Raw genomic sequence first — 21,779 nt, 5'->3', positions numbered from 1 at the left:
CTGTGTGACTGTGGGCAAGTCACTTCATTTCTCTGTGCCTCAGTGCCCTCATCTGTAAAATGGGGACTAAGACTGTGAGCCTCACTTGGGACAACCTGATTACCCTGTATCTACCCCAGCGCTTAGAACGGTATTCTGCACATAATAAGCGCTTAAATACCAACATTATTATCAGAGCTTGTTGCTGATGGGGTGAATCAGAGATAGGAGGGTCCTTGGCCAGAGAGGTTCCTAACTCAGCAAGGCCTAGCACAGGGCTGGGAGTCAGAGAACCTGGGTTTTAATCCCACCTCCACCACTTGTCCACTGGGTGACCTTGGGCAAGTCACTTACCTTCTCTGGGCCTTTGTTACCTCATTTGTAAAATGGGGATTAAGATTATGAGCCCTTCCTGGGACACATGCTAGGTTAGAGAGTACTGTGCCTCCCAAAAAGGAAGCCAAGGTGATTCTCGATTAAGGGGCTGGGGAAGAGACATGTCCAAAGACACTTAAGATATTAAGAGGCCAACTTTATTTCAAAAATTTTTAAAAAAGATACAAAACTTTCTAGATTCAGATAAAAGCCATAAAAACACATGGGTAGCTCATCTCACAGATATGCCCCCTGCCAGCCGAAGGGGAACAGGCCTGATACAGAACAGTCAGAATGAGTGAGACCCCTCAGCCATGCTTGTCTACTGTAGCCCCAGCATGGCTCTCCACTGCTGTAGCACGGCAGTGAACATCAGCTTGTAGAAGCCATGCTCAACTTCCAGAATGATGCCCGTCAGCTGCAGGAACGCCTCACGGGCCCAGAGGTTGCACTGGTTTTCCACTTCATTCATTCATTCAATAGTATTTATTGAGTGCTTACTATGTGCAGAGGACTGTACTAAGCGCTTGGAATGAACAAGTCGGCAACAGATAGAGACGGTCCCTGCCGTTTGACGGGCTTACGGTCTAATCGGGGGAGACGGACAGACGACAACGATGGCGATAAATAGAGTCGAGGGGAAGAACATCTCGTAAAAACAATGGCAACTAAATAGAATCGAGGCGATGTATATTTCATTAACAAAATAAATAAGGTAATGAAAATATATACAGTTGAGCGGACGAGTACAGTGCTGAGGGAATGGGAAGGGAGAGGGGGAGGAGCAGAGGGAGAGGGGGGAGAAGAGGGTTTAGCTACGGAGAGGTGAAGGGGGGGTGGTAGAGGGAGTGGAGGGAGAAGTGGAGCTCAGTCTGGGAAGGCCTCTTGGAGGAGGTGAGTTTTAAGTAGGGTTTTGAAGAGGGGAAGAGAATCAGTTTGGCGGAGGTGAGGAGGGAGGGCGTTCCGGGACCGCGGGAGGACGTGGCCCGGGGGTCGACGGCGGGATAGGCGAGACCGAGGGACGGTGAGGAGGTGGGCGGCGGAGGAGCGGAGCGTGCGGGGTGGGCGGTAGAAAGAGAGAAGGGAGGAGAGGTAGGAAGGGGAAAGGTGATGTAGACCCTCGAAGCCTAGAGTGAGGAGTTTTTGTTTGGAGCGGAGGTCGATAGGCAACCACTGGAGTTGTTTAAGAAGGGGAGTGACAGGCCCGGATCGTTTCTGCGGGAAGATGAGCCGGGCAGCGGAGTGAAGAATAGACCGGAGCGGGGCGAGAGAGGAGGAAGGGAGGTCAGAGAGAAGGCTGACACAGTAGTCTAGCCGGAATATAATGAGAAGCCGGGATATAACGAGACTGGAACATGTAATACCAGGTATGCATATCTTCTGCCTTGATGGTGAGGATCTTCTGGCTGGAGGCCTTCAGGGTCTGGTGACACATGGTGACTGCAGCAACGAGGCGGGCAAATGAAAGCTTCAGGGCCTTGGGTATGGCACTCACTGTCTTCTGGGAGGACACCTCAGACAGGCTCTGAAGCAGTTTTTCCTCATCATCTGTGAAAGAAGATAGTGACTGAGTTAAGCCAAGATTCCCCTTCTTCCTGCTGTCAAGTATTTGGTCCTGCAGTGCGGCTTGCAGGCTGTCCTAGTTACCCAGGACACTACTCAAGTCATTCATTTATTAAAACAATTACCACATGCTGGTAAGGAACTTGCAACTTAGAGGGGGAGACAGATTTTACAGATATATAATAAGGGTATTTAAGCTCTTACTTTGGGCCAAGCACTGTTTTAAGGCCTGGGGAAGATACAAGATAATCAGGTTATCCCACATGGGGCACAGTCTTAATCCCCATATGAGATAACTGAGGCACAGAGAAGTTAAGCGACTTGCCCAAAGTCACATAGCTGACACACCTAAAGACTAAATAAAAGGTTACAGATCCAAGTGCAATGGGGAGCTGGGTTCTGATCCCAGGTCTGTTATTTGTCTGCTCTGACTTTGGGCAAGTTACTTAACTTCTCTGGGTTTCAGTTACCTCATCTGTACAATGGGGATAAAGACTGTGAGCCCCATCTGGGACAGGGACGCTGTCCAACCCAATTTGTATTCCAGCACTTAGTTCAGTGCCTAGCACATAGTAAGTGTTTAAATACCATTAAAAATACAGAAATAGGAGACAGGATAAAGAGGGAATAAAATAAGTGGGGCTGTAGACAAGGAAGGCCTCCATGATTCATATGATTGAGTTCTTTGTGCCTTCTTAATAGAGGTTTCATTTGTTCTATCTTGCAAAAAAAATTGGGAGTGCTAGAGAATGGATAAGCAAGACGGAAAGGGTGGAGGATGGGAATGGTGAACTGATCTGTGCTTTAGGGCCAGAGGAGATTAATCGTTTCCGTATTATGGGGCAGAGCCAGCTGGAGAAAGGGTGAAGTTCAAGGTCAAGGCGAAAGACTAGGAAGATTCCCAAATGATTAGGTTTTGCATTATTAAAAACAAAACAAAAAACAAAAACTCAGCCCTTCTGACTTTTGCCAGATCAATTAGGAGAGGGAGTGGTATGGGAATTGAGGTGCCGGATGCTGTCTTGAGGGGAGAAGAAGTCTGAGGCAGCTTTCTGGTGACTGTGAATGTGCTCACTAACAACAGACAGTGTTATATTACTCTCCCAAGTGCTTAGTGCAGAGTGCTTTCTGCATGCATTAGGGGCTAAAGAAATATGTTTGGTTGATTGAGACAATGGCTCAGGAATACCTGGAATGACAGCCAAGGCAACCCCACTTTCTAGGAATGGGTTTGTTATTGGAGTGGTGGAAGGCAGATTTAGCAGTCTCATCGCTTCTTTTAAGAAATTCAGCACCTCTTCGTGGAAGGCCTGAAATGAGTCTGGGTTAAAAGAAAGAAAAAAAAAGAAGAGACATCAGGGGTAGAAAGAGAAAGGAAGGAAAAATTAAGTGTCATTATTCTCAAAGTTAAGAATCTGGGAACAAGTTATTCCCATTCAGTAATGTTTGAGCATAAAGTATGTATTAGGCATCCGAAGGGAGGGCATAAGGGCTGCCAGGAAGCTAGACTAGATTTTTAGGACAAAAAATATATAGGCAAGTTTAAAAAGTTAACAGGAGGAAGGCATCTGTGGTGTGTGAATGGGTGGAAGGAATATTTGAAGTGAGGTGATCAGTGGGAAGAATGTGAAAGAAAAGTATGGATTTGATATCAGGAAGCTATTGGAGATTCATATGCAGTGGCTTCTGTTTTGTCAGTGAATTAGTGTGGTTCAAGGGTTGGAAAGGGAGGAATCACTGGAGGTTTCAGTGTGTGTGGAAGTTTTGGACTGGTTGGGGAGTATATAATATCCTTGCCATTTGATGTTTTACTTCACTGTCTCACCCAAGCGAGTCTGCTTTCACTTCAACAACTCAACTGTGATTGAGTTGATAGAACAGTTTACGGCTTAAGGGTGAAAATTCACCACTTACTCTCCTCCCTCTTCAAAGCCTTATTGAAGGCAAGTCTCCAGAAGCCCCATTTTTCCTCATCTCCCTCCTGCATCACCCTGCCATTGTCTCTTGGTTCTTCTTCCCCCTACCCTCAGTACTTATGTATATATATTCTTCATTGTACTGATGTCTCTCCCCACTCCCAGACTGAGAGCTAAATTGTGGGCAGGGGTTGTCCCTGTTTATTGTTGTATTGTACTTTCCCAAGTGTTTAATACAATGCTCTCCACACAATGAAGCATTTAATAAATACAACTGAATGAATGAGTGAAAGGTGGCAGAATGATGAAGCAAGAGAGTTGAGCTCAGTTGAGGGGGCATTGTTTGTGTCAAGGAAGGAGAGGAAGTCTATGATCCCTAGGTAGAGAAGGGAGAGACAGTGATGGGTTTTTAAGGTTTTGGTAACTAGAGGGGGTTTCTTAATATTCTCAGCACATCATAATTGCTTAAATTAAGGATTTAAACCATTCTTCATCATTCCCTTACTGGCCTTTTTACAAGGAGCCATATTTCTTATTTACTCTAGAATTTACCTAGAGGAATCTGGGTTGCAGATCTAGATAGTGGAGGATCTTTGGATCTAGAGAAGAGGAAAGAGGATGAGGAACAGGAATATGCATGCAGACCTACTCTGATTTCCATAGACCGACCTTAACATTAACATCACTTATTTTTGTGAGGGACAATCATGCCCATGCAGGTGGTACTGATAGACTTACCCCTTCTCCACCTTCGCATCCCCTCTTCCCAAGTTAGATGTGGGGGGTGACGGACAGACTGACTGCCCCACAGGCCCAGCGGGCCCACAGTCAAGAGGGGGCTCATAGAAGCCTTGAGCAGCAGAGTCCCATAGCAGATAGCGAATGGGGATTGGCGGGCGGCGAGCGAGGGCACGTTCCCACTGCCAACGGCAGCGGCTCCGCAGCAACGGGTGCATTGAATCTAGAAGGTTGGAAGGGAGTGTGTGAGGCCAGGCAACCATTTAGCTCCCCCATGTCGGGAGAGAGTCAAAGGCATTGTGTAATCTCTTGGCCAAACATCCTCCTTCTCCTATGTCTTCCTCCCCATTTCTGTCTCCCTTTTGGTCTGACCAACAAGTTGGAGGTATAGAGCAGTTCTTGCTCATGAGGGATGAAGTTTACATGGCTGTAGATCATCATGAGTAGGTATGAGCTCATTTTTGATGAAGTACCCAGTAAGGCTATGCTGTTAAATATGGGCAACATATAGCTTCGAGTTGGACCCTCTTGACACCATAGGAACTTAGTTTGAGAACATAGTTTTATAGATAGCATATTAGTTGTCAAGCTGGTGACTTTCACCCTATTGATGCTCTATTCCCCTCGCGTTGAAGGTCAATTAAGCCCATTTTATTTTCCTTAACTGGAATAGAGATTGCCAAATACCCCGCCCCACTTCAGTTAATTTTCGTGACAAGAGAGAAGGAGCTGTTTGGCAAGTTAAAGATACAGGAGTCCTACAAAGGAAGTGACAAATGCCATCTAATCACTAGCTCCATACACCACTGGAGACCACATCTCTTAGTTAACCCTTCAGGGCAAAGTTCATCTTTCAGACAAGACACTCCTTTAGGACATGAGTACAGGAGAAAATTTTCATTGCCAACTAGGTGAATGTAGGCCACTTTCTAAAGTCCAGATGAAGAAACATGTCAAGCTAAGCCTCCCTTTAACAAGAAAGCCAGCAGCCCCAACCCAAGAATAACCCACACTCTATCAGACAGTACTTAGCAAGAATCACATACTACCTTTCCACGATGAGGAAGACCTAAAAAGCCTGGCAGGGAAAAAAGAGACAAAAACTAGCTCCTTAGTTGGAGGAGAAAAGAGAGCCTACTAAAGGTTAGAAGAGGGTGGGTTTCCTGGTCAATTTATGCTCTGTCTGCCGGCCTAATGAGACCTTTCTACCAGGTGAGGCTCTTTCTCCAAAAGCTGAGTGCTTTACCTTATTTTCCTTCCGATAGGCATAGGCAATAGACAATTTCACAGGCTCAGCTTTAGGCAATCTGAGCTCTCAAGCAATCAATCAGTGGTATTTATTGGACATCTATTGCATGCAGAGCTCTAAGCACTGGGAGAGTATAATACACTAGAGTTGGTAATGATGTTTGCTGCCCTAAAGGAGCTTATGGTTTAAAGGGGGAGATAGGCATTAATATTACTTCCAGGCCCATGTTCTTTCCACTAGACCGCACTGGTTCTCATTGGGTCCCTACTTACCTGGGGCAGAAAATAACTTCAGCGTGGGAAAATAGATTCCAATTGCAAACCTTAACAACAGACCCCCCATTATTGCACCTCCATCTACCCCAACCCTAACACCCTCTCTTCTCCCCTCTGCCACTTGCAGGTTTCATTAGAGCTTGTTGCTGACAGTAATTCTGATTTGTAGATTGCATGCAGAGATAGGAGGGTGCTTGGCCAGAGAAGTTCCTAACTCAGCATGGCCTAGTGGATAGAGCACGGGGCCGGGTGTCAGAGGAGCTGGGCTTTAATCCCAGCTCTGCCACTCGTCCGAAGAGTCTGAAACCCTGGCCAGTCTGAAGATGGCCCACAAGTCCCAGACCCTTGGGGCCAAGGGAAGCTGGCACAATGCTCAACTCATTCAGGCTCCACTGGCTCTTCAGAACTTTTGGTCTGGGCCTCAGAGGGGCAGCAACCGAGCCAGAGGAGAGCTGGGCAAACCAGAGGTGGCCCGGAATTCACGGCCAGGGAGTGTAGCCCATGAGGCAGCTACCCTTGCTGGGCCCATTGGGTAGGATGCACGGTTAGAATGTCTCTCAAAGTAGGCTCTGGGCTCCTTCTGGTTTGATCCAGCTCACATCCAGCTAGGCAGAGCCACTGCCGTCATACTATGCCAGGCCGCTACTGGTCTTGCTCTGAGGAACAAACATTTAACCGGGCCTCGTCCCATAATTCTGAACTAGGTACAATTTTAACACCGTGACTGGCTTTTCTAAACTAGACCTTAAACTCCTTTTTGTCACGGACCGTGTCTTGCAATTCTGTTATGCTGTACTCTCCCAAGGGCTTAGGACAGTGCTCTGCACATAGTAAGAACCCAGTAAACATGATTGATTGGACTCACACTGACAGTCTGGCCAAGGACTCCCATGATCCTCTGGCTGTCAAGGAATGCTGTCTGTTGAATTTGGGAGTCCCTCAGTCTCCCTGCTGACTGCCCTCTCTAGCGTCCATAAATTCTCCAAATGCAGTCCTTGGTATGGGAAAGGTTTACAGAGCCATTTTCTGAGAGCTTCCAGGTGATTGGGAATAACTGGTAGAGTTGCCTTTCCAGGCCTCATGTGCTCTGCCCAGGGCTCTTCCCTCCTTGGGCTACCTTGTGCAGTTAGCCCTAGATTAACCTGGGCTCTGGTGACGCCTTTTGGGAGTGGAGTCAGGCACCAGGCACGAATCTTTCTTTCTCAATCATCACTTTAGGTTTTTCTCCCTTGTATGTGTTCTGGGTGAAAAGCCTCAATGAAGCACAGGATAATGGAAGTCCAAATGAGGAGTGGAAAGGTGAGATGGAACATAAAGTGGAGTGTGGGATCCAGAGGCTGGAGTAGCATAGCATCAGCTAAGGTCAGCAGAGCAGGGTGGGACTGAGTTCCGCTGGGTCAGAGGGCCAACTATGATGATAAAAGTAAAATGCAACCGGTAATCCTCTGCTCTTGATAACCTCCTTGGTTATCAAGAAGCAGTTAATTGACTGCTTCATTTTGGTCAGGGGAACTGTCCGAAGTAGAATGGATTTTGGTAACTAAAGCGGGTACGGAAAACAATTAGGTAATAATAATAATACTGGTATTTATAAAGTGCTTAGTATGTACCATGCACTATTTAAACACTTCTACATGAGTAAAGATGAATGTGTGAACTTGTTTGTTGACTCATCCTCCCCATGCCTGATTTGGGATGAGTTCACTGTGATGACTTGATCTGTTAATCAACATTAACACTTTGTATAACACTTTCAACAGACCAGTTGCTCTAGCCCTAAGGTTTTAACTGTCCTGGGACAGTCACCAAGATGCATAGACAGCTCTAGAAAGGATATGGCCACCAAATCAGAGTTGAAAGCACCATCCTTGACCCTTTCTCCTTCACAATAGAAAATGTGTTTATTTCTTACCTGTGTATTTCTCCCAGATTTTAGTAGGAAGCGCTTACTAGTACCATCAAAGGGAATCGGGATGGGATAGTTGTAGATTCTGTCCTGTTCCATGTATTCTACGCTAACAGATTTGAAGATTAGAGAAGCAGCGTGGCTCAGTGGAAGGAGCCCGGGCTTGGGAGTCAGAGGTCATGGGTTTGAATCCCAGCTCTGCCGCTTGTCAGCTTTGTGACCATGGGCAAGTCACTTAACTTCTCTGAGCCTCAGTTACCTCATCTGTAAAATGGGGATTAACTGTGAGCCTCATGTGGGACAATCTGATTACCCTGTATCTACCCCAGCGCTTAGAACAGTGCTCTGCACATAGTAAGCACTTAAAAAATACCAACATTAAAAAGTACCAAAATTAAGATTGAATGAGGGATCTGGGAACTCAAATCAGAATGCAACTGAGCTGGTGGAAAATTCTTCCCGCTCAGTAGGCTTCAAGCACCAACAAAAGACTGAGACAGAGCCCAGGAATTGCTGCATGCAGGTAAACAAAGCTTTTCTTCAGTGATTCAGTATTGCTGTCACTGAATTCTGCTAAGCAGTACCCTACCAACAATAAAGGGTAGCAGTAAGACCTAATGGAAAGAGCACAGGCCTGGGAATCAGAGGTCCTGGGTTCTAATCTTGGCTCCACCGTGAGTCTGCTGTGTGACCTCAGACAGGTCACTTTATTTCTCTGGGCCTCAGTTAACTCATCTGTAAATTGAGGATTAAGACTGTGAGGCCCATGTGGGACATAGACTGCATCCAACCTGATTACCTTTTTATCTCCCCCAGAATTTAGTACAGTGCCAGGCACATAGTATGCACTTAAATACCATAAAAAAAATAAAGGACTGAATAAAAACCAGTATGTCTTTCACCAAATTGCAGGACAGAATATAGTGATAAAGGGGCATCAAATGCTATGTCAAGTTGCTGGTCTGTAGGTTGGTGCTCGGTTTTCCACAGAGCTGTGAAACCTAGGATTAGTGCAGGCATAATATCTCCAGTGTAGCTTCCTCAGTATCACCTACAAGCCATCCTAAAACATCAAGTGGTGAGATGGGTCTACCAGTGCTAGGGACTTGGAACGTAGCCGACTAGCACTGAAGCTCATGATGCTGCTTCGTAAATTCACTGTGGGCAGGGAACAGACTTCCCACTTTCTGCTCTATCGTACTCTCCCTAGTGCTTAGTGCACATGTTGTATACTTTAATGATTTCTTTGATTTACTTGATTTATCTGACAGGACCTGAGGAGAGTAGCTGATAGTGGAATGCCTGCGTAGCTCTGTGTAGGGAATTGGAAGGTTAAAACACTTGAACCAGAAGGATGGAATGAACTGTTCAAAGAAAGCTAAGCCTACTCACCATGTGGCATAGCAGTGGAAGGTTGAGACTGTAGGCAGCCCACCTGATTAGGAGCACTTAAAAAAGAAAAAAAAAAAAAAAGAGTCCTCCTTGACCAGAATCTCTACAAAAATTGGGATACCATGAGGCAAGCTAAGAGAGGCTGGAACAGTATGAGCTAGAGCAATTGATGTTACTGTGGAGAGCAGGGGTCAGTTATTATGAACTTGGTGCTTAGGATTCTTGAGTTGGGGTGGAAAGGGAAGATGGAGGGGGCCACTTAAGAGCTATTTTACCAAAAGGCACAAGGGAGAAAGAGAGCAGCTTTTCTCCCCTCTCCTGTTTCTCCAGAAGAGGGTGATTTTGTTGGCAATTTAGATGTTTTAGAACTAGGGTTAGGGTACTATGGGTAGACTTACCTTTCTGCGTAGGGTAAGAGAAAAGTTGCCATAGTCTCAAACACCTCCTCACTTTGTTCTGGGTTAGTCCCTGAATCTTTATATGGTTGGAGCCTAGGGCAGAGACAGGTAGCTAGTACAGCCCAAAAAGCTGCCAGGTTAAAAAGAGTCCTATGCCTGGTAAAGAGGAAGTCAAGGTGATTCTTGATTAAGGGGTTGGGGAAAAGACATGTCCAAAGACACTGAAGATATTAAGAGGCCAACCTTTATTTCAAAAAAGTTTAAAAAGATACAAAAAACTTTCTAGATTCAGTTAAAAGCCATAAAAAACACATGGGTAGCTCATCTCACAGATATGCCCCCTGCCAGCCAGAGGGGAACAGGCCTGTTAGAGAACAGGCATCAAGTGAGTGAAGCCCCCTCAGCCGTGTGGTCTACTGCAGCCCCAGCATGGCTCTCCACTGCTGTAGCACGGCAGTGAAGATCAGCTCGTAGAAGCCGTGCACATCCTCCAGAACGACGCCGGTCAGCTGCAGGAATGCCTCACGGGCCCAGAGGTTGCACTGGTTTTCCACTTGGAACATGTAATACCAGGTGTGTGTGTCTGCTGCCTTGACGGTGAGGATCTTCTGGCTGGAGGTCTTCAGGGTCTGGCGACACATGGTGACTGCAGCAAAGAGTCGGGCAAGCGAAAGCTTCAGGGCCTTGGGTATGGTGCTCACAGTCTCCTGGAAGGAGACCTCAGACAGGCTTTGAAGCAGCTTTTCCTCATCATCTGGTGGGGAGGGGGGAGAAAAAAAGATAGTTAAACCAGGATTCTCCTTCTTCCTGTTTTCAAGTATTTGGTCCTGCCCTGTGGCTTGCAGGCTGTCCTAGGTACCCAGGACACTACTCAAGTCATTCATTTATTAAGTTATTGCTATGTGCAGAGCACAGCATAAGAGTTGCTGGGCATATTCCCTGCCCATAAGGAGCTTGCAGTCTAGAAGGAGAGATAGAAATGTTAGATGTGTATTTAAGAGCAAGGATGCAACAGGAGGGAAAGAGGAAAATGACAGCTCACAGAGGGAAGTCCTGTTGGAGGAGGAGAGGTCATTCATATGACTGAGGGCTCTATGCTCAGTTGGGGTTTCATTTGTTGTGTATGGCAAAAGTTGGGAAAGCTAGAGAATGGCTAAGCACGACTGGCAGGAGGTTAGAGGATGGGAATGTTGGGCTGATCTGTGTTCCTGGGTGCTAGTGAAATCCTAGTGATTTCTGTATAAGGATAGGGCCAGCTGGTGATGAAGGTCGTGGCAGCTCAAGGGCAAGGTGAAAGACTGGGAGGCTGCCTAATAGTTATGTTTTGCCTTGTTATAATTCAGCCCTTCTGATCCATGCCAGGACAAATCAGGAGGAGTGGCATGGGATTTGAGGTGCCAGATCTGCTCTTGAGGGGAAGAGGTCTGAGGCAACTTACTGGTGACAACCTTGAACATGCCCACTGCCAGTGTTACATTGTACTCTTCCAGGTGCTTTACAGTGTGCTGCATGCATTAAGTGCTAAAGAATTATGACTGATATAATGGCTCAGAAATACCTGGTATGGCAGCCAAGGCAACCCCACCTTCTAGGAAGGGGTTTGTTATTGGAGTGGTGGAAGGCAGATTCAGCAGTCTCATCACTTCTTTTAGGAAGTTCAGCACCTCTTCCTGGAAGGCCTGAGATGAGGCTGGGTTTGAAGGAGGAAAAAAAAAAGCCATCAAAAGTGGAGATAGAGATCTAGAGACTTCAGGTATGCAGCTGAATAAGATCAAAGTAATAGAGATAGTTTATTCCCGTTCAGTAGTATTTGAGCATAGGTAACTGTTAGGCACCTGAAGAACAGGGTATAAGGGTTGTCAGGGAGCTATGTGAAATTTCTAGGGGGGAAAAAAACAAAACAAAACAAAAAAAAAACTTGAGCATGTTTGAAAACATGAAGGAGAAGGCATTTTTGGTAGATGAGGGGTTGGAGGAAGTGTTTAAAATGAAATAGGGTCAATCAGAGCAGGTGGGAGAATGCAAAGAAGTGTGGATTTTCAGGCAGGAGACTATTGGAGAGTCATATGCAAAGGTTTATGTTTTACCAGGTAATTGGTGAGGTTCAAGGGTTAAAAATAGAAGAAGCACTGGAGAATGTTATTTTAGAGGTCTGGAGTAGTTGGGGAGTGTATAGTACCTTTGCCATTTGATGTTTACCTCGCCTAGGTAGTGGAAGTTTCAATTCAACTGTGTATGATTTGAGGGAGCAAATCCAGGCCTAGAGGTTGGTGGTGAGGGTGAAGGAATAGTAAAACAAAGGAACTGAGCTTAGCTGAGAGGAGATGGTTTGTGTCAAGGAAGGAGAGAGAGTCTGGAACTCCCAGGTGAGTCCAGACCACTTCCTAGGATGGAGAAGGGAAAAAGCGCAATGGGTTTTTGAGGTCTTGGTAAGTGGAGGGTTGCTTATTGCTTTAAGCACATCATAGTTGTTTCATTACTTTAACCATTCTTAGTAGTTCCCCTAGACCTTCTGGCCTTTTTGCAAGTGGCCATATTTCTAGTTTGCTCTAGAACTTACCTGGAGGAATCTGGGTGGCAGATTCAGATGGTGGAGGATCTTTGAATCTGGACAAGAGGAAAGAAAATGAGGAAAAAGAATATTCATGCACACCCTCTGATTTCTATACACAAGCCTCCACATTAGCACAACTTTTTTGTGAGGGACAGTCATGCCCATGCAGGTGGTATTGAGTAATTCAGGAAAGTAGTGTGTTAAAGACTTACCCCTTCTCCACTTCTGCCTCCCCTCTTCCCAAATTAGATGTGGGGGGCGGCGGACAAACTGACTCCCCCACGGGCCCAGAGGGCCCACAGTCAAGAGGGGGCTCATAGAAGCCTTGAGCAGCAGGGTCCCATAGCAGATAGCGAACGGGGATTGGCGGGCGGCGAGCGGGAGCACGTTCCCACTGCCAACGGCAGCGGCTCCGCAGCAGTGGATGCATTGGATCTGAAAAGGAATGCTTGAGGTAAGGGAGCCACTTAGCGTCCTCATGTCAAAGGGGTTGTGTTGCCTCTTGGCCTGAAACCTTTCTATTCCCAGTTCCTCTCTCTTCACTTATCTCTTAACCAAGAGGATGGAGGCACAGAGGAGTGAAAGCAGTAGTTTTTACCCTACTTTTTGGAAGTTGGGGTAATGGAAGTCCCCAAGCAAAGGCTAGATTTTATCTAAGGGGTTGTACATCTTGATTTACTTACAAACTCAGTTTTGATGAGGTACCCAGAAAGCATGTGTTAGTAGGCAGAGCTAACAGATAGCTTCAGCTTAACCCCCTTAGTATGCTTTCTCTATCTTCTTTCCTTCTCTTTAATCTGAAAGAGAAGTTCTATCCCATTTCCTTCCTCAGGGTACAGAGATCTCAGAATAGGCAGCTCAATTTAAGATGGTTTTGGGAACAGGAGAGGAGAAGCTGTTTAGGAAGCTACATGTAGAAGAACCCTCTGAAGAAAGATCTTTAGTCAGAGAGAGCACAGCCATTTTATCAGTAGTTGCATTTAACCACCCTTTTCCATTCTCAGAAACATAGTCCCAGTAGAGGACTCTTAGTTAATGGAGACTCCATCAATTGGTCTTCAGGACAAAATTCATAGTACAGTCAAGACCTCACATGAGAACATGAATACAGGACAAAAACATCATCCCCAGTTAGCTATACCACTTTCCGGAGTGGAAGTCAAGAAACAAGGTGACAAGCAAAGCCTCCCTTTAACAAGAAAACCAAACAGCCCCACCCCAAGAATAACCCACATTTTATCAAACAGCATAAGAACCACATACTACCTTGCCACTACAGGGAAGACCTTAAAAAGACTGGCAGGGGGGAAATAAAATACAAAAACCTACCTCCTCACTTGGAAAAGACAAGAGAGCTAACTAAAAGATACTAGAGACTTCCCTTCCTGCTCAATTTATGCTGTTTGCTGGCCTAATGAGAAATCTCAGCCAGGTGAGGACCTTTCTCCAACAGCTGAGCACTTCACCTAATTCTCCTTCGGATAAGGATAGTCAATAGACATTTTCACAGGCTCAGCCTTGGGTAATCTGAGCTGTCAATCAATCAATAATCTTCATTGAGCACCTACCACGTGTGGAGTACTGTATTTGGGAGAGTATAATATAAAAGAGATGGTAGTTATGTTCTGTGCCCACAGCAGTTTATAGTTTAAAAAAAGGAGACAGACATTAAGTGCAGCGGGTGGGGTGAATTTCAAGCGTTTAAAGGATACAGATCCAAGTGCAGAGATGATGCAGAAAGGAAAGGGAGTAGGGAAAATTAGGGACTAGTCTGGGAAGGACTCTTGGAGGATGCGATTTTAGTAGGGCTTTGAAAGTGGAGAGTGGTGGTCTATCAATCAGTCAGGGGTATTTACTGAGTACTTACTATGTGCAGGACACTGTTCTAAGTGTTTGAGAGAGTACAATGTAAGAGGCTTGGTAGATATGTTCCCTGCCCATAAGGAGCTAGGGTCTAAGTCATATATGAAGAGGGAGGGGGTTCTAGGCCAGAGGGATGATGTAGGCAAGGGGCTGGCAGCAAGGTAGATGAAATCAAGGTACAGTAACTAGTTTGGCATTAGAGGAGTGAAATGTTCAGGATGGGTTGTAGTAGGGCATCAGCAAGGTAAGATGGGAGCTGAGTGAGTGCCTTAAACCCCATGGTAAGGTGTAGAGGTGATTGGATAAGCCCAGGAAGTTTTTGAGGCGTAGGGAGTTGTGAACTGAATCATTTTTCAGAAAAATGATCAGGGCGACAGAGTTAAGTTAGGACTGGAGTGGGGAGAAACAGGAAGCAGGGAGGTCGAGGCAGGATACGATGAGTGCTTGGATCAGCATGGCAAACAGTTTGGCTGGAGAGGAAGGGATGGATTTTAGAGATGTTTTGTGGAGGCAATCCAGGTTTGTAGGTTAGTGGTAGGAGATCAGCAGAGGAACAGAGGAACAAGGTGGTTAAATTCACTGGAGAGGATGGTGTTGAGAGTTGAAAAGCAGCATGGCCTAGCAAATAGAACAGCATGGGTTTGGAAGTCAGAAGGACCTGGGTTCTAATTCTGACTCTGCCACTTGTCTGCTGTGTGACCTTGGGCAAGTCACTTACCTTCTCTATGCTCAGTTACCTCATCTGTAAAATGGGGATTAAGACTGTGAGCCCCATTTGAGAGAGGGACTGGGTCCATCCTCATTAGCTTGTTTCTACTCCAGGATTTAGTACAATGCCTGGCCTGTAGTCAGTGCTTAACAAATGCCTTAAAAAGAATGTAGACATTTCAGTTCATTATGTTATAGAGCCACTTTCTTCAGAGAACTTAAAAGCAGTTAATGGGATGCCCACTCTTGTGATCTGATCCCATTAATTTTTACTGGGTGAGGCAGGCAGCTATTAATAATCCCACTTTAGAGATGGGGAAACTGAGGGATTATCATGATCAATGACCATGTTTTGTGGAGGGCCCACTATACGCATTACTTCAGTCTACTTCCAGAAGAGAAAAATCACATTGTTATGAGGCCCCGGGCAATGCTGGAAATAACTCAGCCAAGCAAATAAGCACCAGCCTACAGGTCTAGGGCCCAAAGGCAATTATACCGTACCTAAGGAAGAAAACCCAAATTTGGATATGAATTTAGACTGAGATCTGATGCATCTGTAAGTCGTCTCTGCCAGTATAGCAATAACGATGATGGACTCTCCTGTCCGGAACAATGTATAAATATTAGTGCTGAGACTTTATGTCTGAGAGCCAAGCCAGAGGTATTGATTATAGCATGAGTGCCTTGCCCAACACCACTTATAGTCTCTTATCTCTGCCAGTCATATTTCCCCGGGGATTTGGAGTGAATCGAGTGAGTTCAATGGATGCAGTCCATTGTAATGGACTTGCCCAAGGTCACGCAACAGACAAGTGGTAGAGCCGGAATTAGAACCCAGGTCTTCTGACTCCCAAGCCCGTGTTTTTTCCACTAGACCAAGCTGCTTTCCGTTCTGTTCACACTTTATCCATTTTACAGATCATTCCTCTTCACTTATTATTTCCCACCTCGCTCAATCTTTTCTCCTCTCAAAATCACCCTCTAACTGTATCCCACTCTCAATTCTTCGACCACCAAACCCTTACACTGTTCTTCCAACCTGGAACACTCCCCACAACCTGCCAGACTCTTCCCATCTTCAAAGCCCTCCTAAAATCCCATTTCCTCCAGAAGGCCTCCCCTGATTAATTCCCATCCCTTTGAATCGCATCAATTTAACAGCCTATCCTTAGCACTTTAGTATTTATACCCACCCTCAGATATTATGTATGCGTATTCTTTTTCTTCCTGGTATTTGTTAAGCACTCACTATGTGCCGGGGACTGTATGGAGATCTGGGATAGATACAAGTTAATCACAATGGACACAGTCCATGTCCCACCTTGGACTCACAGTCTTAATCCCCATTTTACAGATGAGGTAACTGAGGCCCAGAGAAGTTGAGTGACTTGTCCAAGATCACACAGAACAAATGGCAAAGCTAGAAGAATTAGAACCCAGACCCTTCTAACTCCCAGGTCTGTGCTCTATCCTCTTATCCTCTATCCTCTTATGGGCAGAGAGCCATATATCTTGCTTCTGATATACTCTTTCAAATGTTTTATTCAGTGGTTTGCACTCAGAAAGTGCTCAGTAAATACCTAGACTGATTGATTTTGGCTTTCCCTAGGTTTGACCATTGATCTTAGTTTTTTAGACACATTGTAAAGGAGTTCATTTAACCACTGTAGAAGAATTATGTATTTGCAAAATCCCTAATTCCTGATGTACCCATATGATACCCAGTACTGAGTTGATGCCCACTTTCTATCCAAACTCCTCCTTTGTGGTAAGTAGTTCCCTTGCTTAACCTTTTGTTATGTTAAAATTATGTTATGTTATGTTAAAGTTACATTATATGTTATGTTATGTTATGTTATGTTAAAATTATTTTTGACAATCAATCAATCAGTGGCATTTATTGAGTACTTACTGTGTGCAGAGCACTGAACTAAGTGCTTGGGGGAATACAGTACAACAGAGTTCATTCATTCATTCAATCCTATTTATTGAGCACTTCCTGTGTGCAGAGCAATGTACTAAATGCTTAACACTGTACTAAGCCCTGCCCACATGAGCTTACCTATAGGACACTGGGCAGCATATTTTTTTTTCCTTTCCAAATAAATATGAGCTCCCCATCAAGGAAGAATCACAAGTTGAGTCAGTTAAGTGTAATTTTTTAAATTCTGAAGGATGTTCTTGAATAAGCTTCAGGTGTTTCTGGCAGGCAACTGTAATTTATGATTGCATTACTGGTCAGGTAGGGAGGAGGGTTAAGGGGAGGAAGGACTGGCATTCACAGGCTTCATCCTTGTGATTGTTCCCCTTTCTCTTCTAGTTTTGCCACCCTGGCTCTTCTGGGACTGCCCTGAGGTGACCCAATAAGGAAGGAAACAAGCATGAGTGGTGGGGAGTGGGCAGAGTTGATGGGTCAGAAATATGTTTTTTTCCCCTCAGGCTCCACCATCATCATCATCAATAGTATTATTGAGCTCTTACCCTGTGCAGAGAACTGTACTAAACACTTGGGATAGTACAATACGACAGAGTTGGTGCCCACAGCAAGCTTACAGACTAGAGGGAGTTTGCAGTCTAGCCCCTGGTACAGAGATTGTTCAGAGGACATTGGCTCAAAAGCAACAGGCCATGACTGACTCTTGGTAATATATTAGCTTCCAAGGGAATCCATGATATGATGGTCCTGACCCTAAGATTGCGAGCCCCATGTAGGACGTGGACTGTGTCCAATCTGATTAGCTTGTATCCACCCCAACAGTTAGTGCAGTGCCTGGCACATAGTAAGCGCTTAACAAGGACCATAACAAATGTAAAGGGCAGAAAGAAGACAAGTTGTTGAGGTCTGTCTTAGGACAGAAGAAGGGGAACAGTCAGGAAGAGCGGGATAGCTACTGGAAGGGGCAACTATTAATATTTGGCCTGGAGGCTATAGGAAGCCACAGGATGGCTCTGTGTTCAGAGGTTGAAACATGGGGCTTGAAAGAGAAGTTGGTTACGGTAGGGCCTAGTGGAAAGAGCATAGGCCTGGGAGTCAAAGGACCTGGGTTTTAATCCATGTGCCTTCTGTGTGATTTTGGGCAAGTCACTTACTTCTCTGTGCCTCAGTTACCTCTTCTGTAAAATGGGAATTTAGTATTTGTTCTCCCTCCTACTTAACTGTGAGCCCTTCATGGGACAGGGCCTGTGTCTGACCTGATTTGCTCGTATCCTCCCCAGTTCTTAGAACAGTGCTTGACACAAAGTAGTGCTTAACAAATACCACAATTTTTATGACTAGTGGACAGAGCTGGAAAGTGGGTTGCAATGGGAAGAGGTGACATCCTTCATTCCTTCAATCGTATTTATCGAGCGCTGACTGTTAAGAAGTCGTGGATCCCCTTCTCTGGTCAAGTGGCTGAATTTTAGTTTTGAGAATATGGGACACTGGCTGCAGTCCAGCTTCTTCCACTCTATGTTCCTGAGGAGTCATGGGACTGGTCGATTAGACCTTCTCTTCCTCAGAACAAGAGATAAACCAACGAAAGAAAGATAATCCTCGATACCCAGGATATCTGAGAACTCCACATCTGGACAGCTTTAAACTAAGATTCTCATTTGCCTGATAGAGTTTATGCTCAGTTGTGTGGAAGACAGACTAGATATCTTTTCAAAATTAATTCCAGGCCTAGTGTATAGTCTGATGTCCTGGGATGAGTTTCTCAGGGAGTGGAGGGTATGGAGCCTATGAAGGAGAAATGATTAAAAGGCATCATTGCATTAGTAAAGAACTAGGAACACCTACCTGGCATCCATCTGGGCCTTGTCGTCCTCTGTCGCCTGCCCAGTGTGAAGTGAAGGTTTGAACTCATGTGTGGAAGTATATTCATCTATTTTCTTTTGGGTTACTTTAGCCTGGTGTTCTGTTCAGCTGTTCTGTACTGAACAGCTGATGAACCCCAGAGGGAAAGGAGAAGAGCCGGCCACAGGTTCAAGGGGGCCTCGGCGGAAGGAGATTGCAGTGAGCATCTTCTTCTGTGGCAGCCAACGTGGATGTGGAGCTAAAGCATGCAGCATGGGCCGTGGCCCGAGTGCTTGGCACATAGTAAGCACTTAACAAATACCGTCATTATTATTAGTATTATTACTATTTCTGAGATAGGACACTGGCCTTGCTCTGATGCAATTGAGACCATAACAATCACCAGTCGTTCCCTTCCAGAGAATTGCAAATAGCCCAAATGGGAGCCCACTTGTAGTCACTGCATGTAGGCAGATATCCATATTCAGAGCTTTAAGCCCTAAGACCTTTCCTAAATTCTTAACCCATAACCCCATCATCTATCAGGGCAACCTGGTTGCTACTTCCTAGCCAACCGAAGGTTTTGAGGCAGAAACCCTGAGGGCAACAGTACATGTGTACATACTCACGCACACCACCTCCAGTCAGAATACAGATAGCCCATCTTACATGAGACAGTCTTGCTCTTGGCAGTTCCATTTTGCTACCTGAATAGCCAAGGGCAGGAAGCATTTTTCTAACTTTTCCCTGGGTGACAAGAGGGGACTCTCAACCATGGGGTCAGCACAGTAGCAGGAAGGAAGGGAAGGAAGAGGAAGGAAGAGGTTTTCTAGCCTCCTCCATCTCCTCTTCCTTGTATGGAACAGCAGTTATCGATCGCTGTTGTGGACTGGACCATGGGAGGTCCCCGGCTCCCGTCATGGGAGGTTCTGGTACAGCTAGAATGATGCCTTTCCTGCAGCCTCTGGCTGGGCGAGTTCATTTAGGGCCACTGGCCATCACTATTGCCATTCAGGTAGAAACAGCAGCAACACACCTAACTGAATTGGCCTGTCCTGGACGATGAACCATAGCCAATGTAGTTTTTCCTGGGTGGGACCAGAGGGCTAGGATGGATGTGGTTTGTGAGGATGAGGCTCTCCTCTCCCACCTCCCCTTTCCCCCTTCTTCTTTCCCTTTCTTCCTTTCTCCCTGTCTCTCCTTTCCTATCTTCCCCTTTTTGCCCAAAGTGATTGGAGGTCTGGTCGCCTTCTAACAAAGCGAAAGGGCAAAGTCAACAGGTAAAACAAATTTTAATGTGCTCTGAAATGATAATTTTCATTATTGTCCTGGAGCAGCTGACAGAAATGGTTATCTTTTATTAAGCACTTATTTTGTGCAGAACATTGAGTAGATAGTGAAGAAGTGAAAAAGACCTGGAAGTTAATTCACTTTCACTTTTTCAGTACTTTGCTTGTTGGTAGATGGTCTCTTGCAATCAAATCTCTAGACGGTCTCTTGCAATCAAATCTCCAGAAGTCTGCCAATCAGCAGAGAAATTATCCAGTCCCCAAGCCATCTGGGGGTCCCATCAGTCCTTGCTCCAGCTGGGCAGGGTGAAGATAAAGTGACAGTGTGAGACACCCTTCCCACCCCAAACTTTAGAAAGTTGGAAAGGCTGTGGCTGTTATGACTGTTGTGATGGTTGGATCCTGAGCAGTCCTACCTGAGCAGAAATTTGTGAATTTGACAGTGAAATGTGACTCCTTTAGCTGCAGTGCTATGGCTCTTGATGTAGTTATCATTTTCCTGGTCTTGGTTGTGTTTTTATGCTATTTGTTAAGTGCTTGCTACGTGCCAGACACTGTAATCAATCATATTTATTGAGCGATTATTGTGTGTAGGTCATTGTACTAAGCGCTTGGGAGAGTACAACACAACAGTATAACAGACACATTCCCTGCCTGTCATGAGTGCTGGGGTAGACACAAGCTAATCAGGATGAACACAGTCCCTGTCCCTTATAAGGCTCACAGTTTTAATCCCCATTTTACAGATGAGGTAACTGGGGCATAGAGCAGTTAAGTGACTTGCCCAAGGTCACACAGCAGACAGGTGGCAGAGCTGCTATTAGAACTCAGGTCCTTCTGACTCCCAGGCCTATGCTTTATCCACTAGGCCATCCTGTTTCTGCTTTTATTATTTCATATTTCCTTATGTGTCTGCTGTCAGTCCCCCTTATTCTTAGATTGGAGGCTCCTTGAGACCAGGGTCATTATCTAATTCTCATCTGTGCATTTTTCCTCAGCACTTAGTACAGTGCTATGCACACAGTAGGTGCTTAATAAATACTATTGAATTTACTGAATGAATGGGTAAGTTTGTCTCCAGCTTTTGAACGAGCTAAGTAAAGGGTCAATTGCATTAACGTAAACAAAACTCAAAAAGCACGACATAAAGAGCACCTTTCTTCCTAAATTTATGAGCACAGACTTTTAGGCATATCAGATTGTAAACTCTTTATGGGCAGGGAATGCGTTTGCTGATTCTGTTGTATGCTCCCAAATGCTTAGTACAGTGCTCTGCGCATGGTATTTGTTAAGTGCTTACTATGTGCCAGACATAGTGTGGATGTGCTTGAGTGGATACAAGCAGATTGGGTTCGACACAGTCCCTGTCCCACATGAGGCTCACAGTCTCAATCTCTATTTTACAGATGAGGTAACTGAAGTGCAGAGAAGTGAAGTGACTTACCCAAGTTCACACAGCAGACAAGTGGCAGAGCAGGGATTAGAACCCATGACCTTATGACTCCAGGACCATGCTCTATTCACTACAATATAGTAAGCACTCAGTAAATACCATCGATTGAGTGGGTATTCAGTTTTGAAGCTCATTCTAAATTTGTTTTATTGAAAGAGGTGGGTCTTTTATCTAATTTAGGTTTCAAGGAATGGGACAAAAAACTTTAAAGCCTATAATTTCAAAGCTAAGGTTTAAAGATATGGTAAAATCTCCCAAGAATTTACTAAATAGGCCACTTTCATTGAAATCTAACAGCATTTGGGTAAATTAGAAGGCAAAATCACCACAGAAACAACCT

General features: G+C 45.2%; 1 protein-coding gene across 2 annotated transcripts; it reads right to left on the bottom strand.

The window, feature by feature from the left end:
- Nucleotides 1–10,017: 10,017 nt before the first annotated feature.
- Nucleotides 10,018–13,713, bottom strand: LOC114815175. Of its 2 annotated transcripts, none has more exons than XM_029075959.1 (5): nucleotides 13,675–13,713; nucleotides 12,558–12,780; nucleotides 12,352–12,398; nucleotides 11,350–11,481; nucleotides 10,018–10,545 (listed from the first exon to the last, which is right to left on the bottom strand). In XM_029075959.1, exons 2-5 carry the CDS (start codon nucleotides 12,773–12,775, stop codon nucleotides 10,205–10,207), a joined length of 738 nt encoding a protein of 245 aa, XP_028931792.1. In that variant the 5' UTR covers nucleotides 12,776–12,780; nucleotides 13,675–13,713; the 3' UTR covers nucleotides 10,018–10,204. The 2 variants fall into 2 exon arrangements, with proteins under 2 accessions (XP_028931792.1, XP_028931793.1); XM_029075960.1 differs by having other exon boundaries at nucleotides 13,612–13,700.
- Between the last annotated feature and the right edge of the window lie 8,066 nt (nucleotides 13,714–21,779).

Source organism: Ornithorhynchus anatinus, chromosome 11 (assembly GCF_004115215.2).
Source record: "Ornithorhynchus anatinus isolate Pmale09 chromosome 11, mOrnAna1.pri.v4, whole genome shotgun sequence".
In the NCBI taxonomy this organism is placed as follows: Eukaryota; Metazoa; Chordata; class Mammalia; order Monotremata; family Ornithorhynchidae; genus Ornithorhynchus; species Ornithorhynchus anatinus.
Note: the sequence above shows the minus strand (reverse complement) of the source record. Positions and strands in the feature narration are given on the sequence as shown.

Bases quoted from the DNA above. Each gene is read 5' to 3' on its own strand.
- LOC114815175 (XM_029075959.1), bottom strand. From the start codon at position 12,775: ATGCATCCACTGCTGCGGAGCCGCTGCCGTTGGCAGTGGGAACGTGCT. The intron at 11,482-12,351 runs GTAAGTTCTAGA...CTTCAAACCCAG, and splicing joins TGCCACCCAGATTCCTCCAG to CCTCATCTCAGGCCTTCCAG. The intron at 10,546-11,349 runs GTATTTCTGAGC...CCTCCCCACCAG, and splicing joins TGCCTTGGCTGCCATACCAG to ATGATGAGGAAAAGCTGCTT.